Here is a 21,486-nt window from a genome sequence, read left to right as displayed (position 1 = left end):
GAGGGTCCCCTTTGAAGATTTGATTAAAACTAGACTCTTAGCCCTACAAGGCGCGAGCACACACACACACACACACACACCCCCCCCGTAAGCTTTACGGAACTTCAGGAGTCCACTCTCTCAAATGGCTGCATAGTTTAGTTCACTTTATCAGATGTGTTTCTTTACAGCAATCAGGAAAATATTTTGAGAGCTACAAGGATACCTTACTGAGTTTTTCCACACTGTTGACATGTGACTCGTTACGTATTTCACTTTAAAGCATTTTTCAAACTAATGTGGAGTGGATTTCACCCGGTACCCGCAAGCAGAGAAGGACAGTTTTTCATGAAACGTCAACCGTCCGTTATACCCGGTCATGCATCCGGTCCCAGCGGGGATGTCCGGTGTGTAAAGGAGCACAAATAGGCGCAGTGGTGGTCAGGAGGTTTATTCAGTGAACAGCTAGAACGTGACGGAGGTACACTCGGCAACCAAAGGAAAGAACGGGATGGGCGTGGCTGCCCTATTCAGGCTTCTCTGCCTGTTTGCCAGGCGCACACACAAAAACCACCTCTGCTCAGAAAGACATACTCAGCTGTATGCTTTTTGTTTGGACTTTTTTCCCCCCTAAAAACCTCTCTTTTCTGTCTTGGCTAATCCCAGAATATTAGCCACGCTGAAGACCCTACAATTCCTTTTTCCCTCTCAGCTAATTGATCACTTTTGCTCCTAAAACAGTCCTGAAAAACTCCACCGATCTTTTATGTTATCTCTAGGAACCAGTAGCAGGTATGTCTTTACCAGGCGTTCTTGAAGAGGCTGAAGCCTTCAAGGCCAAACTGGAGCAGGAATAAATGATACGGTATCGGGGCAGGGAGACCCACACACCCTCCAGGAGGACCGATTGGTCGCACGTTGGTTCTTGAGGCTCTCCCCTATGGAAGGAGGGAACCACCCACCCGGGAGCCCCGCGCATGCCTGCAGACCGCGTCCCAGAGCAGCGCGCTGCTGGCAGTTGCCCGGTGCAAATCCGTGAGCGGGAAGCTTGCTAGCTCCCACCACCCTGCCCCCCCCCCCCCCCGACAGCAGGCTTCAGGTCATTCAAAGCCCCAGAGAAAAGCTTCCTAAAGCAAATGGGACGGAAGGATGAGCTCACTTCTCCAGAGATTTAAAGGGCTGAAGGGTCCTTGTGCTAAAAAGTCCTTGGCCCCTCATCCAAGTCAACACGGTCTTGGCTTATGTAAGAGAGGCGCCCCCGGGTGATCTTTGTGTGCACTGGCAGAACTACAGAAGCCAGGGGTAGTGCTGGAGACGCTCCACGCTGGGGTCACACGGCAGTCACCTCATACAAAACCGGATGGAGACGCGATGATGTTCATTAACACGGTACTTGTCGTTACACTGGAAAGGCACGTACATCCACGTCATGCCTGGAGACACCATGTTACACAGCAGCAGACAATAGGGTAATACACAGACGTTTCTAGATGTTTGGTTTTCTCCCTGCCTGCAGAAGGGGGTGTGTCTTGACCACCCTATCACCTTTACCTGTTTTCCTAACACGATTCAAGACATAACGTTTCATCCCTTCTTCATCTTTAAACCTTTTTCACATCGATGTGAACAAGGTCCAGAGTCTAGGAAAGGGTAGTTGCAGACGACTCAAAATTAATAGATGCCTAGGAAACACTTGGATGCCCCCCAAACAGATCCGAGATGGCACAGTCCGACCTGTTCTGTCGTGGCAGCTGGCCGCCTTGTATTGTAAACAACTTTGACAGTATGAGGTACGACTACCCTCAGTGTTCTTCCATCCAGCAAGGTAATCAAATATGCATCTTAAAGGGAAAGCTTCGAGTTGTTCAAGACTGCTAATTTGGGTGCTTTGCTCTGCTTTCAGAACATGCACTATGTCTTCCCCCACTGAGCTGAATGTTTGCTTCCAACCACGGGACACATAATTTATAACCAGCTGTTTCCCGGTAGGCGATGACACAGAGGTAACCAGTGCCAGCTAAGATTTATGCGTAAACCCACGAGTTAACTGACAAGTTCTTGTCTTCTGTGCTTGAGAGAACTGGCCTCTAACTCATGAGTATACTGATGATAATTACGAGCTGAGTATCTCCACACTCGGTGTCACTATGTAACCGTGTGCTGTCGTACTTGATTCTGTTTTGCAGACTCCCTTCCAGTTTCTTACTGCTGGAAGCGTTTCGGAGATAATGTGTGCTTTAGTTTGAAACACTCATTACCAGTATTCAGAAAAAATATACGATTTTTTTTTTGCCCAAGTGTTTGTGAATGTAAGTTAAAAAATTATATCTGGTTTGGATTTCAAATATTTATAGATTTACACTATATTTCGTCAAAATATATTGTATAGTATTTAATAAAACCAAATACATAAAATAAAGTTTTCAACACTTTATACAAACCCCTAGAAAAGATGCTTTTTCTTTATAAGGCTATTGGCAATCAATCACAACCATGGAAAAGAAAGGATAAGCTCCGGTGGTTTCCTCTTTCACCAGGGACGAATGGGGCGACGAAGACAATTCTGGGTGAGTCATTTCACTGGAAACACTTTTACACAATTAAATACTTTGATGACTTTTGAGGATCTCAGTCACTTTCGCCTTCTTCTTCACCTAGCGGATACGACTGCATGCTATTCTGAGTGTACATTTTTGTTTTAATGGGGCAGTTGTGATCCATGAGAATAGCCTGCAAGAGAACAGAGTGCAGGTACATTAACTTCCCATTTCATAAAGATGAGGTGGTTTTTAACCTACTGCTTTTAAGGATCGTGTGTGTGTAGATGAAAGAATGGAGGGAGGGAGGGAGGAAGGAAGGAGGAAAGGAAAGAGGAAGGAAGGGAGAGAGAGAGAAAGAACCACCCACTATTGACCAGCCACTTGGTGCAGCTGCAGGTGCCTGGCCCAGCACACCTGTAATCCCACACTCGGTGAGAATTTCAGGCAATGGGATACAGCAGAAGCCGTCTGCCCAGTATTTTCATTATACCCGCCAGGGGCCGTTAGTCATTTCGGGGGAGCCTGTAAGCTCTGAAGAAAGGAGTATGCAGGTTAGGTTTAGGGAGAGTTACGCTCAGAATCTTCGAACTGGGGAACGGGTGGTCCCTGGAGATCGCCTAATCCAGCTTCTGCTTACAGATCTCATTGTGGCAACAACCTGCTCTCTCCTTCAGGAGGTGGGCTCCGACGCTAGAAACCCACCTGAGGCTGGACCAGGACCTGTCTCCGTTGTTTCGTGGATCAGGTTCTGATTTCAGCCGTCCTCACGGACTGCCCTCGCGATAGTTTAAGACCACTGCGGTAGCCCCTTAGGTTTCCCTAGACTAAACATCATGTGGCCCTTTTTGTAACTGGCACTTAAGAGCACCTCCCTAATTCCCGGCTGCCCACCTCTTGCTTAAATGTATGCTTCAAAAAAAATAAAACACAGGCCCTGGCTGGCATAGCTCAGTGGATTGAGCGCGGGCTGGGAACCAAAGTGTCCCAGGTTCAATTCCCAGCCAGGGTACATGCCTGGGTTGCAGGCCATAACCCCCAGCAACCACACATTGATGTGTCTGTCTGTCTCTCTCTCTCTCTCTCTCTCTCCCTCCCTCCCTTCCCTCTCTAAAAAAAAATATATATAAAATAAACATTTAAAAAATAAATAAAACACATTCCTTTTATGAGCATAAAAATTTTGTGCCTTCCCTTGTTACTGAAAATTAAGCAAAAAAAAAAAGTCAATTGATATTCAAATGATCAGCACCTAAGTCATCATTCCTCGCGAAAGTACACAGGCCCGGCCTGGGCTGACCACACAGCTGATGCGTATCGGCCAGGCCCGTGCTGAGCCTTTTCCCTGAAATCCCTCAACAGTCTCCCCACGTGGGGGGCTGGTAACCCTTCCCCTCCGCACTGAGGTTAAAGAACTTGGGCAGGGGACATCCAGCTAGAGTACGGGGGACGTGAGGCCAGACAGCGTAGGCCAGCGCCACCTCGGAGTGCCGTGGTCCCACCAGGAGCGCGGGGGACAGCGGGGGGACGCTGGGTGCAACTAAAGTGAGTTCTCCCGTCGGGTTACATCTTCCGGAGCTTCCTTCCACGTGAGCTGATCTCCTCACACCTGTCTGTGCGGTTTGAAAGTCTGTTGGGCACGGTCACGTGGGTTAAAATGTATCCCACACCGGCCTGCTGCAGCCTCAGTCGCTCCGGGTTGGCCTGCTCCTCCTCCCAGTTCCCGTCCCTCGGGTCAGGTTCGCTGCTCTGGCCCCCCTCAACACTTCACCCCCTCTCGTTTCCCGGGAACGGCTTTGGGGTACAGTAAGGACTTCCTGGACCCTCCGTGTGAGGCCCCCAGCTCCCATCATCAGCTGCAGACTTAGCTCCGTTGTTCTTACCCTGCTTCTTGCCAAGCGAACTGATACATGTGTTTAATAAAGGATCAGTTTATAAAAATAAGTAACTGGGGCCATCGACATGGTCTGTGCCAGGACCATCCTCCCCTTGTTGCCAAAGGGCTTAATTAGCCCCCAAAGGGCTCAAGGTCTCAGCTCCCTACACTAATGGTCCTCAAAGAAACGCGGCCTGGAACCACTCTGGGGGGACACACAGGGGAAGAGTGAATGTCAGGCCCCTACTCTCCCATGAGAGCGGTGTCGATGTACCGAGAGAAGCGCTGCCCTACTTGCGTGAGGCTGTCTGGGCTGCAGCAGGGTCACACAGCTGACAGCAGAGTCGCACAGCTGGCAGCAGCGTCAGGGGCCCCTGCTGGCCTGTGGGTCAGGGCCCTGCAGGTCCTACACCAGCACCTTAGCTGCCTCGCTGCGCGGGGCTGGGCAGGCTCCGAGGGGTTCACAGGCAGGGCGCTCACTGCTCAGGGTCCAGTGCTCAGGAGGCTGTCTGGGACAGATGAGGGTGGAGCTGAACCCGGAACCAGGGAAAGAACTGGCACCGTGAGGCAGGTGGGGATGAGCAGGTGGGGATGAGCAGCCCGGGTTGTGCACCAAATGGGACCTGAAGTCAAACAGGGACACCAGAAGCCAGTCTCGCCACCATGGAGATCTAACAATCGGGCACAGAGGGACAGTCATAGGAAAGCCCGATTAGAACCAGAATGCAGGGCCTTCAGTGCCAGGCTCAGGGGCTTGACGCTTGGCCCAAGGCAGCAGGGTGGCCTTGGAAAGGACGGCCATCGCTCCTCCGTGAGACCTGACGGTACCTCTGTGTGCACTTCTCACCGACCCCCGGATCCGAGCACTGGGCACATAACACAGACACAACCCGCATGGCGAGGAAACCAGTTCGGTCAGACCAGCCGACACCAAGCAGATTTAAATGGAGAATTCACTAGTTCAGCCGAACCACACAGCCTGTTCCGGGTAAAGAAGTTTTCTTCCTTGAAATATTGTTCTTTCACTCTTAAAACCTAGCTTACTGGCTTCTGAACCTCTTTTGAAAGAGGTATTATAAAATGGGCTTTTTTTCTTTAAGTTATACCTGATTGAATAAGCCAGGTGGCATGTAGCATTCCAAAAGTGCCTTGAAAAGCGAGGCACGACCAGGGTCGAGTGGGTAAGTCAAGTGCGTGAGGGTCACTACAGCGTGGCCATGAGCAGCTCGGTAATTTAAGCGAGCACCCAGCACCCTGCGGTAGGGAGAAAGGTGTGCTGGACTCGCCACGGAAGAGGAAATAAAAGGAGGAGGTCGCCCTTTGAGCTCAGGTCTCTGAAGCGGTGAAACCACGTTGAACCAAATGACGTGTAAAGATAATGCAAATCGGAAGCCGGGACAGTAATGGTAAAAGCATTAAATGCAAGAGTTCCAGGATGTAAGACCTAGAAAAATACCAGGCCTGCATGCTACAAAAGTTTTATCTACCACATCAAATAAAAAATAGTGATGGTTTTGCATCCGCTGTGTACGTGTCCTACAAAGGGACACGTTTCTTTCCACAGACTACGATATGTGGTCTGCTTGGCTTCTGGCGGCCCTGTCCCTGCCCGACCCACAGCGGCACCCAGGACACAGCGGGAAGGAGCTCAGAGCCTCCAGAAAATAAAGCTACAATCCTCAAACCACCTGCTTTCCCATCTGGGCAACAATGAGAAACTTCACGAGTAGGATGTAAGACATGTGCCCTCTCTTGAAAACTAATTCTTCAACCTGAAAAACACACCCAGGCCAGAACACAGCTATTCTCAGCTGGGTCTTCTGCGAGTTACAGCAGCACGTTAATTGTCTCGGAATAACTAGAACACCGTTTTCCTCAAATGCCTGTGTGGATATTTCTTATACTTGCCGAGGGGCTTCTGTAACAGGTCACTTCTCTCCACCTGTATTGCTAACTCGACCCTGAGTGTTTGTTCAAAAACCAAAAAAAATAAATCCAGTGAACCAAATGGAAGAAAAACTCACATGCTCGCAAACCAGCTCCTGAGTGTATGACTTGGGGGTCTATGAAAATGGCATTAGGCCCTGGCTGGTGTAGCTCAGTGGACTGAGCGCGGGCTGTGAACCAAGTGTCAAAGGTTCCATTCCCAGTCAGGGCACATGCCTGGGTTGCAGGCCATAACCCCCAGCAACCGCACATTGATATTTTTTTCTCTCTCTCTCCCTCCCCTCTCTAAAAATAAATAAATAAAATCTTTAAAAAAAAAAAGAAAGAGAAAATGGCACTAGACCGTTCAATATAAAATAGCCTAAGTCCAGACACGACGCTACCAGAACGCTGCCCAGTGACAGAATTATTTGCTAAGGTTCGTATTTATTATGGCACTCATGTCCCCCTGCCTTTGGTAATGGCTGGTCCTGGACGCTGACACTCGAATGGGCAGTCATTGATTACTTTTCTGTGCAGCACCCACTGTCTCGCCCTCGGCCCTGCTGACCATTAGGTGCTATCGGTTTGCACAAGGAAGTAGGCAGCGGCTGCTGGCCACTGCCCTCAGATGTTGCCAACGTGCCCACAGATGGCATCTGATGCGATGCCTTCGATGGTGGCATCGATGATGGGCAGCGAGATGCACATTTTCCCCAGTGTTTAATGATTCATCTTGCTAGGCACGTATTAAGGAGTCTGACATTTCACAGTGAAAGTGGCTTTCTGGAGCCTGTAATGATTGTTGCTTTGCCTTTCAGGATTGTCTCCCCGACTTCCTTCAGCACTTTTCTTTTTCAATGAACGAAAGCACTGGGTTAAGTGTGGAAGGAGAAGCAGCACAGCTGGCCGGGCCAGCCTCTGCCGTCCCGTTGCAGATCTCTGAATGGTAGCTGGCTGGGCGGGCTTACCCCCCACCCCCACCCTGCACCCTCCCTCGTCCTCTGAGGTCACCATTTCCTCTGGTCCCTCTGATAAGCCATCGTGCTGCCAAACGACAGACAACACAAGAGCCCCTGGCTAACACCCACTGCCTTGGCTAGGGAAACCCATTCAGCAGTTCTGGGGTCCCGAACAGCAAAAGGAAGCTCTCTCCTTACAGAGGGAAGGAGGGGAGGATGAGACAGGGGACTGGCCACTCATTAGCTGGGCTGACAGAGTAAGTTGGATATTTAGGCAAGAGCAAGAATTCTTGAGCACCTACTGTGTGTCAGACATGGGCTAAATTCTCAGTTGGGATTCTTTCTTTCATTTAACCCTCCCAGCAACCCTATAAAATAGCCATCACATTCCCCACGTGACAGTCCTCCTCCAGGACCCGAGCCAGCCCTGCGCTCTCTCTCCACAGTCTTAAACAGTCTCCTGCATGACAGAGGCATTTGTAGGTGATCAGCCTCAGTCACACTGAGGTCGTGGCAACAGCATGCCAGTTTCCAGCTGTTGCACTGAGCTGATTTCCTCGCCCTCATTTGGGCCAGGTACTGTGCTGGGCTCCAACAAAGACAGGAACTTAGACAAACGGGCCAGAAAGGGGGTAAATCCCCAAGAGACGTACACTAAAGCACTACGGAGAGGCAGCTACCTAATAAGCAAGGGGCAGGGAGAACAAGGTGACCTCCATCGGGACGTTTCCAGTCTCTTCTCTGAGTCAAATAGGTCATGAGTCACTCAAAACGATCTCGTTAAACCCCACGTGGTAAAGGGCACAGTGCTGGGTAGAGCTCCCAAATACTGAGCAGATTCACAAATGCCAAAAATGCCCCCGACAAACAAAGGCTGCAGGTAACCTCATTTCAGGGCCTGTGTCTGTCTTCGAAGCTACTATTTGGGGGGAAATCACAGAAGGGCAGTTGAAGAACCACCACAGCATCAAGCCCCATGTGGGTGCCACGGTCAGCAAGAACGTGGGCAGCGCTCCCAGGAGAGCACCACCAGGGGGCTTCACGCCCACTGATGAGCCAGCAATGCCTCCTCCCCTCGCCGCCTTCCTCTCGGCCACTCCTCATCTAAAGCCCCCTTTCCGCTGGAGGAGCGTCTATCACCATTTGATGTTTAAAAAAAAAAAATCAGCAACTCCCACCACCTCCAGCTGTGAGTGCTTATCAGAAAGGTTAAAATGGCCGAGGCATTTCAAAATTCAGATTTAGGACCGATAAGCTTGCCTGTGCTCAAAAGAGGAACACTTTATGTTCTGTCCTGCCTCAAGCTGTGACCCTGCACGAAATTATGCACGTCAAGGTTATGTGTGCTCACGTGTGCCCACAGGTACATATACAACATTCTCCCATAAGGGTCTGTTACCCACACGAAAACCACCTCCAGAGCCCCGTGCGGTAAGGACTGAGTCACTGTTACCAAGAGCTGTAAGGGTCAGGAGAAAAGCAAACAGCACCAAACAATGGCTAACCTTAGAGTAAGCACAGGAGGAGAAACACACACACATGCACACATGCACACATATATACATACACATATATATACACACACACACATATATGTACTTATAGTCATGATTTTCAGGAGCCATAGAAAATTAAGCTATCCCATGTATATATTTCATTGACAAAATAATGACTGCTAACCTATGCCCCAAAATAATTTTATTCTTCAAATTTATAAACATAGTGGTTGATAGAATAAAAGAAGTAGCTGCCCTATGTGATATGAACTAAAAGGAAACCCTTATGATTTATGTTTGGAGAGCTCTGCCCCAAAAGGAGCAGAAATATATTTCAGAATTAAGCCACAGTGAAACCATCCAAAAGACCATGCTAAAATGATCAAGAAACACTTCAATACACCCTAAAGTGTTCTTACCATTTTTTCTTCCTTGGCAGGTGGACTTCGAAGGAAAAAGCAGAGAGGAGCGAAAAGAATATCAATTATTCCAATAATTGTCATGAGCCACGGAAATCCAATTGCCTTGGCGATAGCCCCACCAGCGGAAGGACCTTGCAGGAAACGGAGAATTAGATAAAGCTCTCGGCCAATGCCTCGCACATAGGAAGATACAAAGGTTTAAATCATTCTCCGTAGGCATTCTCTGCCGTGCATTCACGGAAAAGGTGGGTTTGTAAAGCCAGCGTCCTCACCGATAGCGTATCCCATACAGAAGGCCACATCCGCTATGGCGTACACACTCCCGTAGACCGACACGTGCCGCAGGTCGACCAGGTAGCCCATGATGGGCATCATTGATGAGTCCACCATGCCTGTGGGGTCAGGAAACACAGTGTGTAGAAAGCTGTCGTCAACTGAAGATGGGATGGATGTCAGGACCATGTCCTAACCTCACAGCCCAGGTGCCTGTCTCCGCCACCTGCGACTCTTGAGGCAGACCCCCTAGAGCAGTGGGGTCCCCAACCTTTTTGGCACCAGGGACCAGTTTTGTGGAAAACAATTTTTCCAAGGATGGGTTGGGGGGTGGTCGGGGGAAGACAGGAGGCAGGACTCAGGTGGTCATGCAAGCGAAGCTTTGCTTGCTCACCCGCCACTCACCTCCTGCTGTGTGGCCCACACTGGTCCAGGGGTTGGGGACCCCTGCCCTAAAGCAGCACACCTGTCACTGAAGACCAGCTATAGGCAGCTGAGACCGGGACTGGAACCCGGGCCACCATTTGCCTGCTCTGTCTCTCCTCACCTGGGCCTCCCTATCTGGAAGGTCTGCCCTCTGGTGGTCACCCAGTCCTCTGCTGACCCACCGCCTTCTCCTGACCCAGCGGGTTGCTGGTTACTGGCCATGCCAACCCCTCTCCTGCTTCCTGTTGCCGCTGTCCTGATTCGCTAGTTTCCGGTGCACCTGTCCCTTGCCCTCAAAAACAGACACACCTACAGGCCTCACGCAGTCTCCTCCCCATCCACAGCTTGGCCTCACACAGTTGGGGGGATCACAAGGAACCAGAACAGGAGGGAGTTGGAAGGACCAACCCACCCTACTCACAAAACTAAAACCCAAAGAGGTTTGCTCGTCACTGGAGGAACACAGAGCCACCACCTCCAAAGCCAAGATTATGGATTCTGGTCTCTTGACAATAGTTGGGGACAGGAAGCATGAAGGAAGAGCGTGTGTGTTCAGAATTCTGGGCCCAAATCCCTGGCTTCCCGAGCCCAGTCGCACCTTATCTCTCAGAACATCCGCTTCCCACCTGTCGGATGGGGATGGAAATGACGGGCTACCAAGAGACCACGTCTGTGAACACGCCCCGTAAGGCACTCAGACATGACTTCTCTCCCCTGACCCAGTCCTCGTCGGGGCAGGAGCAAGAGGGAAATGTCTTTCGTTCATCTAGTATTCGCTGATCACTCGGTACGTGCAAGATGTGGGGACACAGGAGAGAAGAGGCGAGGCAGGCGTTAAGCAAAGGGTTGAAAATGAATTATAGTCATGACTGATGCTGCGGAGGCACGTGAGAGGACACGGATACGCAGCGGGGACCTAACCTGGCCCGGGGGCTCAGCAAAGGCTCCACTCTTTCTTTCCACTGTACCCAAGGCTAGAGTCCTGCCCTTGCCTGTGAGAGACACAGCGCTCACTTGTGTCATAACCCACCTGTGTGTTCTAAATGAGAAGCAAACGTGCCCTTGTCTGGAGCTGACCCACAGCCGACCCTTGACACAGGTGGAATGAGACGCATCTGCACAGCAGGGGCAACTGTGGCTGGATCTACTGTCTGTCTCCTCCTGTATGCCTGTTCCTACTAGCAACAGGCGGTGGGATTTTTGGGATACCTGTGCATTATAACAAAAAATCTGCACGATGCCTCTGATTGATTCTGCACGAAATGATTTGCTGACCACAGAATAGAGACCCCCAGCAACCCTAATGCTATCTGCTTCCCTCACCTGGGAAGTTAAGGACAAAATTAAACTATGGGCAGACCAACTGCCAGAACGCCAAAGGAAGCTGTTGTTAGGAATGTTTCTTAAGGAGTCACCACTCAAAAGCTCAAGATTTATTAGAGCCACTACCCCTCCCGTACCGTGGACAGGAGTGTAAAGAAGCAAGGAGTTCTAGTTGGGAATGATAATCTCAATACATGGAAATGAATATAAAACATGCCCCCCCAACATGTGTAAATCAAAAAATCTAGGCAGGAAACCAGTTACCTAACCAAGACAAATCTAACCCCAACAGACAGTAGCTAATTTCTATATAACCTATAAATCACCCCTTGCACCCTTTCAATTTAGACCAATCCCTAGAATCTTAATAGACACCTAGTTACTAATTGGCACCTGAAAGTTTGTGCCCGTATAGCTTCGTTGGCTGTCTGATTAATGACCCTCTTGGTCAAAATAACCTTTGTTTAATATGGTTGATCTGTGGGACCTCCTGTACTTTTCGGTTATTTCTTTGTTTAACATGATTGAGCTATAAAACCTTCTGTGTTTTTTGAAATTATTTCTATGGTAACTGTTTCTGTTTTAATAATCACACTATGCATTGAATGTTGTATAACCTCCCCTATAAAAATAAAGATTGATTTTTCTCGGCGAGTCAGTCAGGCCCAGAGAGCCGGGCTGTCCTTGGGCCCCCCACTTGGTGTCCTGCTTCATTTGCTTCGCCTGAGCCATGCATCCTTTGGGGACCCTGAGACCCCACCGAGGCTGGACCCTGGCATGCACTATTTATCCAAAATACCAACAGGCTTTTTCCTAACATATTCTTGTTCCTCAAGTTACGAAGACCTATCTCCTTTGCCCATGAACATTCCTGAGGCACAGCTGGTCGTTGCTACATCGGCCCGCCTTTTCTGTGCCGAACTCTATAAAAACTGCACGCAAAGTCCTAGTCCCTCTGCCTCCTCTGCGGAGGTCTTCTGTTCACAGACCTGAGCCCAGACAACGCGCTCTGAGTGGGGGACTCTTGTCTGCCCACGCACAGTGGTGGAGCATCTGCCTGCGTCTGCAAATATCAGGCTTTTCCAAATGCCGGTTTTCAGGAAACAGATAACTAGTACTCGGAAGCAAGGCGTCTTTCTGTGGACAATCTACAGGCTGTACCAGAGCCTGGCAGCCCACAGCCTCCTCTCACGCTTCCAGCATTCTAGGTGGAGTAATTATGGTCTGCCCGAGTAAGAAGAAATCTTTTTAGTAACGGGAAAACAGCTCTAAATGGGAGGCACGAGGCTCCCGTGGCTTACCAATTGCAAAACCAACTCCGAAGTTGGGAGCTATGAGTCCGTAAATGCTTTTTGCAAAAGGAATCTGTAAGAGGAAGTCAACGTTACAGTAAATAACACAATATCCAACTCTAAAACATCTGGGGAAGTCTGAAAAACGTGTTCTCTCCACCCAGCTGTGCATGTTCCCTTCGGAAGGAAACAGGAAGGAGAATGGGCTTGGGGAGAGCCGGACCCCCCAAGGCCTCCCAGCTGAAGCTCGAACAGAGTTTGCATGGGCACCACGAGAAACTGCTCAGCTCCCGTGTGTGAAAGATCAGCCTCCATTTCTGACATGGGCCCGAAGACCGCTTTCGGGGTAGACTGTGGCCATCGGTAGAAGATGTTTTATTGTAGCAAAACATCTTGCTGTTGTTTCTGGGTCATCGCCCCACAGTGTTAAAACTTTGTAATGTTTGAGATCCATGTTTGGGATGGGTGCAGTACAACCACATCCGAGAACCTTGCAAATAGCTTCCCACCGACATGAAATGAAAATGTAGCGCTTGGACACCCTTGTTCGAAATGTTTAAGAGGATAAAAAAAAGGAGAAGAAAAATGAAAGATGGACTAAAACTCAGCATGGACAAGCTTCAAACTGCTAAAAGATACTTCTCGGTGCTTCGCGCCCAGAGCAGACATGTAATTTCCTGACCGTCTGCACTGGCCCGGGGCTGCCTTGTACTCACACATAAAATGCTGACTCCCACGATCACCATTCCCAGGAGGGCACAAAGCCACCTGCCGAGAAATAAAACAGCCCCGTCAAGAAGTGACTGTCCCTTTTCTTCCCCCGGTCCAAATTTTCAATGGGAATCAGAACAATGACTCGTGACAGCCGAAGCAGAAACACAGAGTAATGTTTTTGGCAAAGACTGACAGTGTTGGAAGACAGTGAGCGTTCTTTTCATCTTACCTCCCCATTTTGTGCGCGAGGATCCCAAAAATATTGGTTCCGATGAGATAAGAGACACTAGCCGGCAAGAAAGCCACGCCTGTGGATTGATGAAAAGGACACCGTATCAGGGCTGGCATCAGTCAAGTGTTAGGAAAACTAATAATTGCAGCCACCGCGGCGGCGATTAGAGCAGATGAAACCCAGCCCTGCGGCCGGCACCCGGGCAGCTAATATCCGGCAGCTGCCCGAGCCAGGCTGGCCCCACAGGGCTCATCCGTCGCGCACGAGGCTGCGGAGACGCTCCAGACGTGAAATTCATCTCTCTATCAGCGGCTCCATCTCGCCCCCGTCGTCTCCGCCCGGTGGCCGGCTTCCCGCACGCACGGACGCCGGAGCAGGGCACCTGCCAGCCCGCACGCCTGCGAGGCGTCTCTGCCTGCCCTCTCCCCCTTCGTTATTTGTAGGACAGCAGACCCCAGGCGTGGAAAAATTAGGGGACGTTAAGAGAAGGACACAGAGGAAAGCGGAAACAAACCCCAAACCCCATCACTCGGATAATCACAGTTCTGTTTTCTCATAAGGGAAATAACACGTGTGTGCAAAGGATTTTGTTTGTTTTTTCCCTAAAAGATGGGATTATACCTAGTGTTCTACGTCCTGCTTTTTTCATCTAGCTTTAGGAACACCTTCCCTGTCAAACACGAAATGTCTGTGTGGTCATTTTTGCGGCTGAGTCGCAGGTGACGGAAATGTTCATGCCCAAGGTGGAGCGCTCTCCCAGGACAAGGGCCCTCGCAACCCCGCTGGCACGGAGCCGATGTCCAGCTGCTGGCGGCTGAGGCGGCCCTGCCCATGACCTCTGCAGTGGACAGGGGTCCGCTCTGGGCAGCCAAGCCCTGGCTGCCAGGGGACTCGCCCACATCGGCTCTCTCTGGGCCCTATTTGTTATTAGGACAACAGGACCCTCTCTTTCTGAAAGATGGCCTTCCGAACTCTGTGTGTTCAAAATCCTAGTGTTTTTGTTTCCTTGAAATCAGATACACCAGGTGTGATTCTGAGCCTTGCCCACAAACGGCGACAGCTGCATTGTTATCAGCCACCTGAGCGCATCAATCAGACACACGTGGTCGGTGCTATATGGTCGGCAGGTGCTCACCGCCCTCAGCACGTACAGGACTGAGGCCTTCCTCATCCAGACGGCTCTCGGCACACGGACAGGCGGTGTGGGTGCCTCTCCCAGGGTGCCCTGGCCTGTCACTGCGCCTCCACAAGCAATGAAAGCCATCAAACCTCCAGAAGGCCGAGCCTCCCAGCCCGGTCCGGCTTCAAGATGGATGGTTCTAGGAGCATTCAGCAAGAGCCATCGCAAGCCATGCATGCAGCTCGTGAGACTGTTCTGCTCCGACTCCCAGGTGTAGGGGAGCCACTGGGCAGGCAGGCTGCCCTCGGGCTCGCACAGGACCCTGACCGGGGAGGGCTGAGCCTCAGGGGCCTCGGAGGCAGGGCTGTGCCGCTTGGCCCTGGGTCCTCGACTCAGGGGGATGGTCCTTGCATTGTGTCACCCAGGGCGCCCTCCTCACGAAGGCTCAGAGGGGCCTGAGAGGTGCCGGCAGGGGTGAGCCACAAGCTACAGACAGCGCATGCAGTGACAGGCTTCCCCACACAAAGGACACAGGACAGGTAGAGACAAGTGACTCTCTTGAAGAGACCCAAGAGGCAAGAATGGGGTGGAAAGGGGACCGTCTGGCTGGGGTGACAAGCCCCACCAGAGCAAACTGAGGTGGCCTGCAGCCTGCCACCCAGTCCAGATGACCCAGGGGGCTCAGACTGACTTTAAAGATTTTATAAAGAAAGCTTCGGGCTGTGTCTGGAGAGGAAGAGGACAAAGCAGCTTAAGTGCCCCGCACAGGGCCTGATGCATTCAATTAGGGTGATGAGCCCATTAGGTGGAGACATCGAAAGGTCAGCAGAGCATCTCAGCCCCAGAGCACGGCAAAGCCAGCGCAGGACCCTCCCTCCCGCCTTGGGCCACCAAGCACAGGGGGCATCTGCTGGAAACGCCCGGGGGGCCCAAACCACCACAGGGACCAGAGAGAGCGGAAACCTGGAGAAACACCTTCCGTGGGGCCGGGAATAAGACAGGAAGAGGATAGTGCGCATCACTATCTGCTAACTCGGGGTTAGAACAAGTCCTCCTACAAAGTGACACGAGCTCGCGCGCGCTCTCTCTGTCTCTCTCTGTCTCTCTCTCTCTCACTCTCTCTCTCTCTCTCATAGATTCCGGGCGTCCTCCGCCTCCACAGCCAGGAAGTTCAGAGCCAAGTTTTCTGTCTATGAATCAGCCTTCGCTTCACTCCAGGAATCTTGCCTCCTTCCCCAAATGACTGCTGTAGCCAGGGGCTCGTTTTTGTGTGTGTGTTTTGTGACATAATTCCCACACGGTAAAATCCACCTTCTTACAGTGGACAGCTCATTGGCATTGAGGGCATGCACAGGGTTGTGCAACCATCACCACAATCTAATTCCAGAACCTTGTTCTCACAGCGAAAAGAAACTTCACGTCCCTTAGCAGTGCCCCCTCCTCCAGGCTCTCGGGGCTTTTTAACGACTCTCTGATGAAAGGACGCAGCGATTCCACGCACAACCCAAAAGGCGGGCGCTCGGGCCAGGCCAGCTGTTGTGAGGCAGAAAGGACAGGGACAAGTGTGACCCTGGAGGCAGCGTCTGGCAGGGCGCCCCTGCAGAGGGCCAACGTTGGAGGGGAGATACGGCTGCCAGAGGGGGCTGGGGGCACAAAAGATGTCCCCTTAATTCAGAACAGAGAGTCTCCATCTGAAGATGCTGGTATTTGCATTGAAAGAACTGTGGGCCCTGGCTGGCATAGCTCAGTGGATTGAGCGCAGGCTGCGAACCAGTGTTGCCGGTTCGATTCCCAGTCAGGGTACCCCCAGCAACCACACATTGATGTTTCTCTCTCTCTCTCTCTCTCTCTCTCTCTCTCTCTCTCTCTCTCTCTCTCCCGTCCCTCTCTGAAAATAAATAAATAAAATCCTTTTAAAAAATCCTGTAAAAACTTGGTTAAAAAAAAAAACGAACTGTGAAAAATAATCCATCTCTAGGAAAGATAATCAACATCCTTAAAGGAAAGGGCGTGTGTGCAGGGATGAGCCTTCCTGACAGTAAATATTCTAAAGGCACAGTCATTACATAGGAGAGCATGGGCACAGGAGTCTTAACAGACGAATGACACGGAAGAGATGACCCGGAAATGGACGGAGGAACACACGTCATTCTGAGTCTGACAGAGGTGGCAGCAGTCAGACGTGGGAACTCGAGGAGCACTGGGACAACTGCCCGGCCACACGGAGAACAGCAGCGAAGACACGTGTCACACGCCCATGTGCATTTAATGTAACTGGCACAGTTCGGATACATGGGGAGAGGCTGCGCATGTGTGCCCTCTCTGATCTCCACCCGGGTCTGATGCCTCCATGTGAATTCCGAATCCATCGAGGATGGCACAGAAGACACAGAAACTAGAGCCAAAAGAGGACCCCAAAGCTCACTGCGACCCTGAGCACTGACCCCATTAAGTGTCAAACAGAAACAGTCACTTTACCATCATCCTGGTACCCCCTGTTCAGCCGGGCTACAATGGTGAGGCCCACGCTGGGGACCAAAGCTGGGGATCGGAAGAGCCCGCCCCAGTCCTTACCCAGCTGCCACTTCGAGGAACACATGGTCTCCATCATCCAGATGGGCAGGGCCGGCTCCAGCATGGCGATCCCCATGTTCGCAAAGCAGATGGACCCTGAAAGGGGAGCGAGAGGGTCCGTGGGCTTCGGGTCCAGGTCTCCAGGGCCCCCTACCATCTTCAAGCACAGTTAGACCCCACGTGCCCACAGCCAGAACCATCCGTCTGGAAACCCAGACCTTCTCCCACTGCTTTTGTAAGAAAAAAATAACAGATCAAAGGGATCATGGAGAGGGTGCGTTTATTATTCCTATTATTGAAACAACTAGCTTCCCAGAGTCACGAGGTTTAGAACCGGAGGGAGCCTTGGAGATAGCTTGGTTTAGCTCTCCTGATTCATTAACAAGGAAAGGGGGTTCCAGCTCACTGATGAGGGAGCTTGCTTGAGGTCAGCGGCACAGACATTCCAGCCCGCACACAGGTGTGGGTGACCTCGGGGTGGGGGGGGGAGGGGCTCCCACTCTGAAGATTTTTTTTTCTTTCTTTGTGACATTTAAAGGCAGAACACAGAGATGATGCAGAAATGGCTGGACCTGCTCACCCACCTGTTCTGTGTTGTCTTAGATTCTGTGTCTGTCTGCCTCACTTATATTAATTATAGAGCCAAAGTAACTGCCACACTGTTTACAGTCCCCCCGTGATCCAGAGCCCCCACGTGAACCCCTCATTATCCAATTCCGATACACCAAACCACTACCCCCTCCCCTAAATCTGCTCAGGGCAGACTCAGGCAACCAGACAGGCCCCAGGCCCCAAAGACTGCTGGGATTACTTAAACTAGCCAATACTAAGCTGTTTACCCGGCCCTGCCTTGCATTTCCCATGAAAATTCCAGTAAAGGCTCTGACCTAGACCTCCCCCTGCCCCTTTCTGCCTCCTGACCGAACCTGGGGCTTCCCCACGTGGCCCTAAGTGATGTGACATGCCCCCTTTCCTTGGGAAAGGTAAGTAATAAAATCTTCTTCCAACGGTATTGATCTCTCGATGTCATCAGTTACCTCCATAACCTGAAATCCCACTGGTACCAATGAGATACCACCTGGCCCCCAGCTGCCCCCGCTGAGGCCGCCTGGGCCTGCTGGCGGGCTGCCACTTGGTGCTGGCTGGATCTCGGCCTCTCCCTTGAACAGGGTACAACAGTGAGAGGCAAAGAAAGGCGGAGGCAGGAGGGGCCCAGGCGTCTCAGCCCACCCAGGTGTCTGCCCCCTGGTGCGGGCGGTCACATCTCTGGCCCCCGTCTCTCACCACACCTTGGGTCAGGGCTCCAGGGGCCTCTGGGCCATGGAACGCTCCCTGCATCATCGGGGACACAGAGAGCTTCCCCCATGTGAAGAAGTCACCACACCAGGTTTATAACCCTTCGGCCAACAGGCAGGACAGGACAACCAGGGCCTGCACCAGCATCACAGAAGGGCCACCCTGACCAAACCCTGCAGCCAAAGCTGAAACAAAACCAGCCTGGGGTTTGGAAAAAGCTGAGTTTGAACACCCTCAGGCAGGGCTGGCACCACGTCACCCGGCTCACCCAGCCACCTCATGTTCTCGCCTCCCGCTTGGACAGACCTAACCCCAACCGGGGAGAAGCTGCCCTCACCCGGCCTGACCCTAAGGGCCGCTGCCGACCACAGTATCGAGGCCCCAACAGCACAAGGCTGGGCCCTCATTAGGCGGTCCCAGGCCTGCGTCGCTGGGATAGTCTTAAGGGGGACAGTCCCTTGGATGAATGCTGCCGTGACCCTCCCTGAGAGCCACAGGACCCTTGGCTTCCTTTGAGCCCATCTGGGCCAAGAACCCAAAGTCCTGAACTTCCTTAGCCCGAGGGCATTTCCCAGCCCGGCCTCTCTGTAGCTGAACAGGACGCCCTCTCCGCAGAAAGGGAGGCGCCCTCGTGGCCCTCGGGGGCCACGCTGTGGCTGTCTGATCACACACACGGCAAGGTGAATCAGACCCCCAGCTGAGACGCCTGCAGGGAGGCCATGAATTCCTTCCAGAAGTTCAAGGCCAAACAGCCACACACACAGGCACAAGGTTGACCCCAAAGAACCCTCTGCTGCAGGGCGTCTCCATGACTCAGACACCTCTGCCCCAAATGAAAAGCAAAACCGGAACCTGGCTGCACCTCAGAAACCGAAGACGGAACAAAACCACTTCTTCTGATGCGGGCCGACCCTCTCTGTGCCTGTGCCGCTTTCCACAGCCCAGCACTTCCAGCAGCAGCACGAACACTTGTCCTCCCCATCCAGCCCGCCCCGACCCACCTCTGGGCTGAAAGGACCAGGGGCTGGGAGGAGCCCCACCTGCAGCGATGAGGATGTAGGGGTCCCTCAGCAGGGTGGTCAGCGGCGTCCCCTTCTGGCTCTGTCGAGAAAACAGGGGTTAGAAGTGTCAGCATGGCCGGTGCAGCGCCCTCTGCACCCGGCGGCTTACCTCTGGCTGCACCCGGGATGGCTGGAGCACAAACAGCTGAATAGCTACAATGAGAGAAAAACAAAAGGCATGGCCCCAAACCCATTGTCAATATATATATGCCCAGGCCAAGGCCCAGGTCCCCACGCGGACTCACCTCCATCCAAGAGCACCAGGGCAGCCAGCACCAGGAACGGAGCCGCCTTCCCCACAAACTCGTAGAGCACACTCCCAAAGGGGGGGCCCACTGCAAGCAAGAGAAAGAGAAGCATGCCAGGCCCTAGGGCCAGCGCCCAGCCCACCCCACCAGGCCCCTCCATTTGTTTCTTGTGTTCCGCTCTGTTTTGTCCCAAAAGCTAGTTGAGGCGGCCACTCTACGTTACATCCGGTAGTGTGAGTGGGCCCGGCAACGTCCTCCGAGCAGTTGCACGTCTAGCACACGGGCAAGAGACTCTAGGGGTCACCTCAAAGTAAAGATCGGAGGGAAGCAAGGTCTCGGCCACCGAAGGCACCCCGGAAACTGGGCAGTGAGGACTTCCTCCCTCGTGGGCCCAGACAGGGCCATGGGCTCCCGTCGGAAGGCCAGGGGTGCAACAGAGAAGAGCGAGAGGATCCAGGTCTCCTCTTAAACGAGATGCTGGCCCCTGGCCTGGGAGGACAGTCTGGGAGGGGGCGGGGCAGACTCGGGAGGCAGGGAGGCCCTCTCGGGCGGCAACTCAGAGAAAGTGTGAGAGGGGCGGAAGGATCTGGGAAGGCCAGCCTGTCCCAGCCTGCCTGCGTTTCACGTCTGGGCCCGGGAGGTCCGGGGCTGGCTTCCCAAGGATCCCCAGGAAGCTCGGGAGCAGAGGCAGTGGAGCCCAGGTTCCCCCATGTCAGGAAGGCCCCACCATCTTTCAAAGGCTCCATGAGAGCAGGCAATAGGAGGGGACAGCAAGGGAATCTGTCGGCGTGCACGTGGTGGAATCGGTGGGGAGGGGACTGTCCCTGCCTAGCGGTAGACAGGGCTCCCAGGTTGCCTCCACCGTGGGCTTCACCCACCTAAGACCCCCATGGCCAGGCCGCCCAGGGCGATCCCCATGGCGTTGCCTCTCTCTTCGTCATCTGTGTACACGCTGGCAAGCATGCCCATCCCTGCACAGGGAAAGAGAAGTCAGCCGACAGCCAAGCTCTGGAAGCACCGACAGAAGGATCCGGGACTCGCCTCCCCTCCCCATCCCGGACCTGCGAGCTTCCCAACCCCGCCAGATTCCTGAAAACGCCAGACCAAGCAGGGCCCAACGTGGAGGTGGGTACCTTCTCCGAGAGCTCACCACAGGCCACCAGCACCAGTACTGGATTCCCTACATGACCCAGCCAGTGGATCTCGGGGCAGGCCAGCGGGGCAGTGACGGTGGTCCCTCGCACAGGCAGAAGAGCCCCGGGCACTGACTCACTCGGGCATGTCCACACCTACCAGCCACCGAGGAGCAGGAGGAGCCGATGCCCTGCAGCGACCTGGCGATCAGCAGGAAGGCGTAGCTGCTGGAGAAGGCGAACACTGCCGGGAGAAGGGGCCGGGCCTTGTCAGGGCGGGCCAGCCGAAACTGCAGTCCCACCGAGGCCAGCGGAGGCACCTCTGGGACCCGTAACTGATGCTTCATGTCCGTATTAGCCACACCGTGTGTCTGCCCACCAAGACCCTTCCCTGTCCACCTCTTTCTGCAGTTTCTGCCAACACGCCTGCGCCCGCCCCAGCTGTGTTCCCAACTCCCCACATGTGGCCATCAGAGCCCGTCCCGGGACCCAGGCTCCAAGGCACACACGAGACACTTACTGATTGTGGAGACAAACATGATGCAGAATCCCGCAAACATGGGAATCGGGTAGCCGATTCTGCAAGACAAAACCAT

General features: G+C 52.8%; 1 protein-coding gene across 1 annotated transcript in view; it reads right to left on the bottom strand.

Annotated features, from left to right (window-relative positions):
• Positions 1 to 1,484: 1,484 nt before the first annotated feature.
• SLC18A2 (solute carrier family 18 member A2) overlaps positions 1,485 to 21,486 on the bottom strand; it is a 32,388-nt gene continuing 12,386 nt past the window's right edge. The window contains exons 4-16 of the mRNA XM_028513197.2: positions 21,411 to 21,469; positions 21,051 to 21,134; positions 20,636 to 20,728; positions 19,755 to 19,844; positions 19,619 to 19,662; positions 19,489 to 19,549; positions 17,153 to 17,248; positions 13,456 to 13,534; positions 13,229 to 13,280; positions 12,522 to 12,585; positions 9,471 to 9,590; positions 9,196 to 9,329; positions 1,485 to 2,709 (exon numbers count right to left, since the gene is read on the bottom strand). Of these exons, the coding sequence (XP_028368998.1) occupies positions 2,608 to 2,709; positions 9,196 to 9,329; positions 9,471 to 9,590; positions 12,522 to 12,585; positions 13,229 to 13,280; positions 13,456 to 13,534; positions 17,153 to 17,248; positions 19,489 to 19,549; positions 19,619 to 19,662; positions 19,755 to 19,844; positions 20,636 to 20,728; positions 21,051 to 21,134; positions 21,411 to 21,469 (1,078 nt within the window). The 3' untranslated portion in view covers positions 1,485 to 2,607. The remainder of the gene's footprint in view (positions 2,710 to 9,195; positions 9,330 to 9,470; positions 9,591 to 12,521; positions 12,586 to 13,228; positions 13,281 to 13,455; positions 13,535 to 17,152; positions 17,249 to 19,488; positions 19,550 to 19,618; positions 19,663 to 19,754; positions 19,845 to 20,635; positions 20,729 to 21,050; positions 21,135 to 21,410; positions 21,470 to 21,486) is intronic.

Source organism: Phyllostomus discolor, chromosome 5 (assembly GCF_004126475.2).
Source record: "Phyllostomus discolor isolate MPI-MPIP mPhyDis1 chromosome 5, mPhyDis1.pri.v3, whole genome shotgun sequence".
Taxonomy (NCBI): Eukaryota; Metazoa; Chordata; class Mammalia; order Chiroptera; family Phyllostomidae; genus Phyllostomus; species Phyllostomus discolor.
The sequence above is the reverse complement of the archived record's forward strand: the minus strand, read 5'-3'. Positions and strand labels throughout refer to the sequence as shown.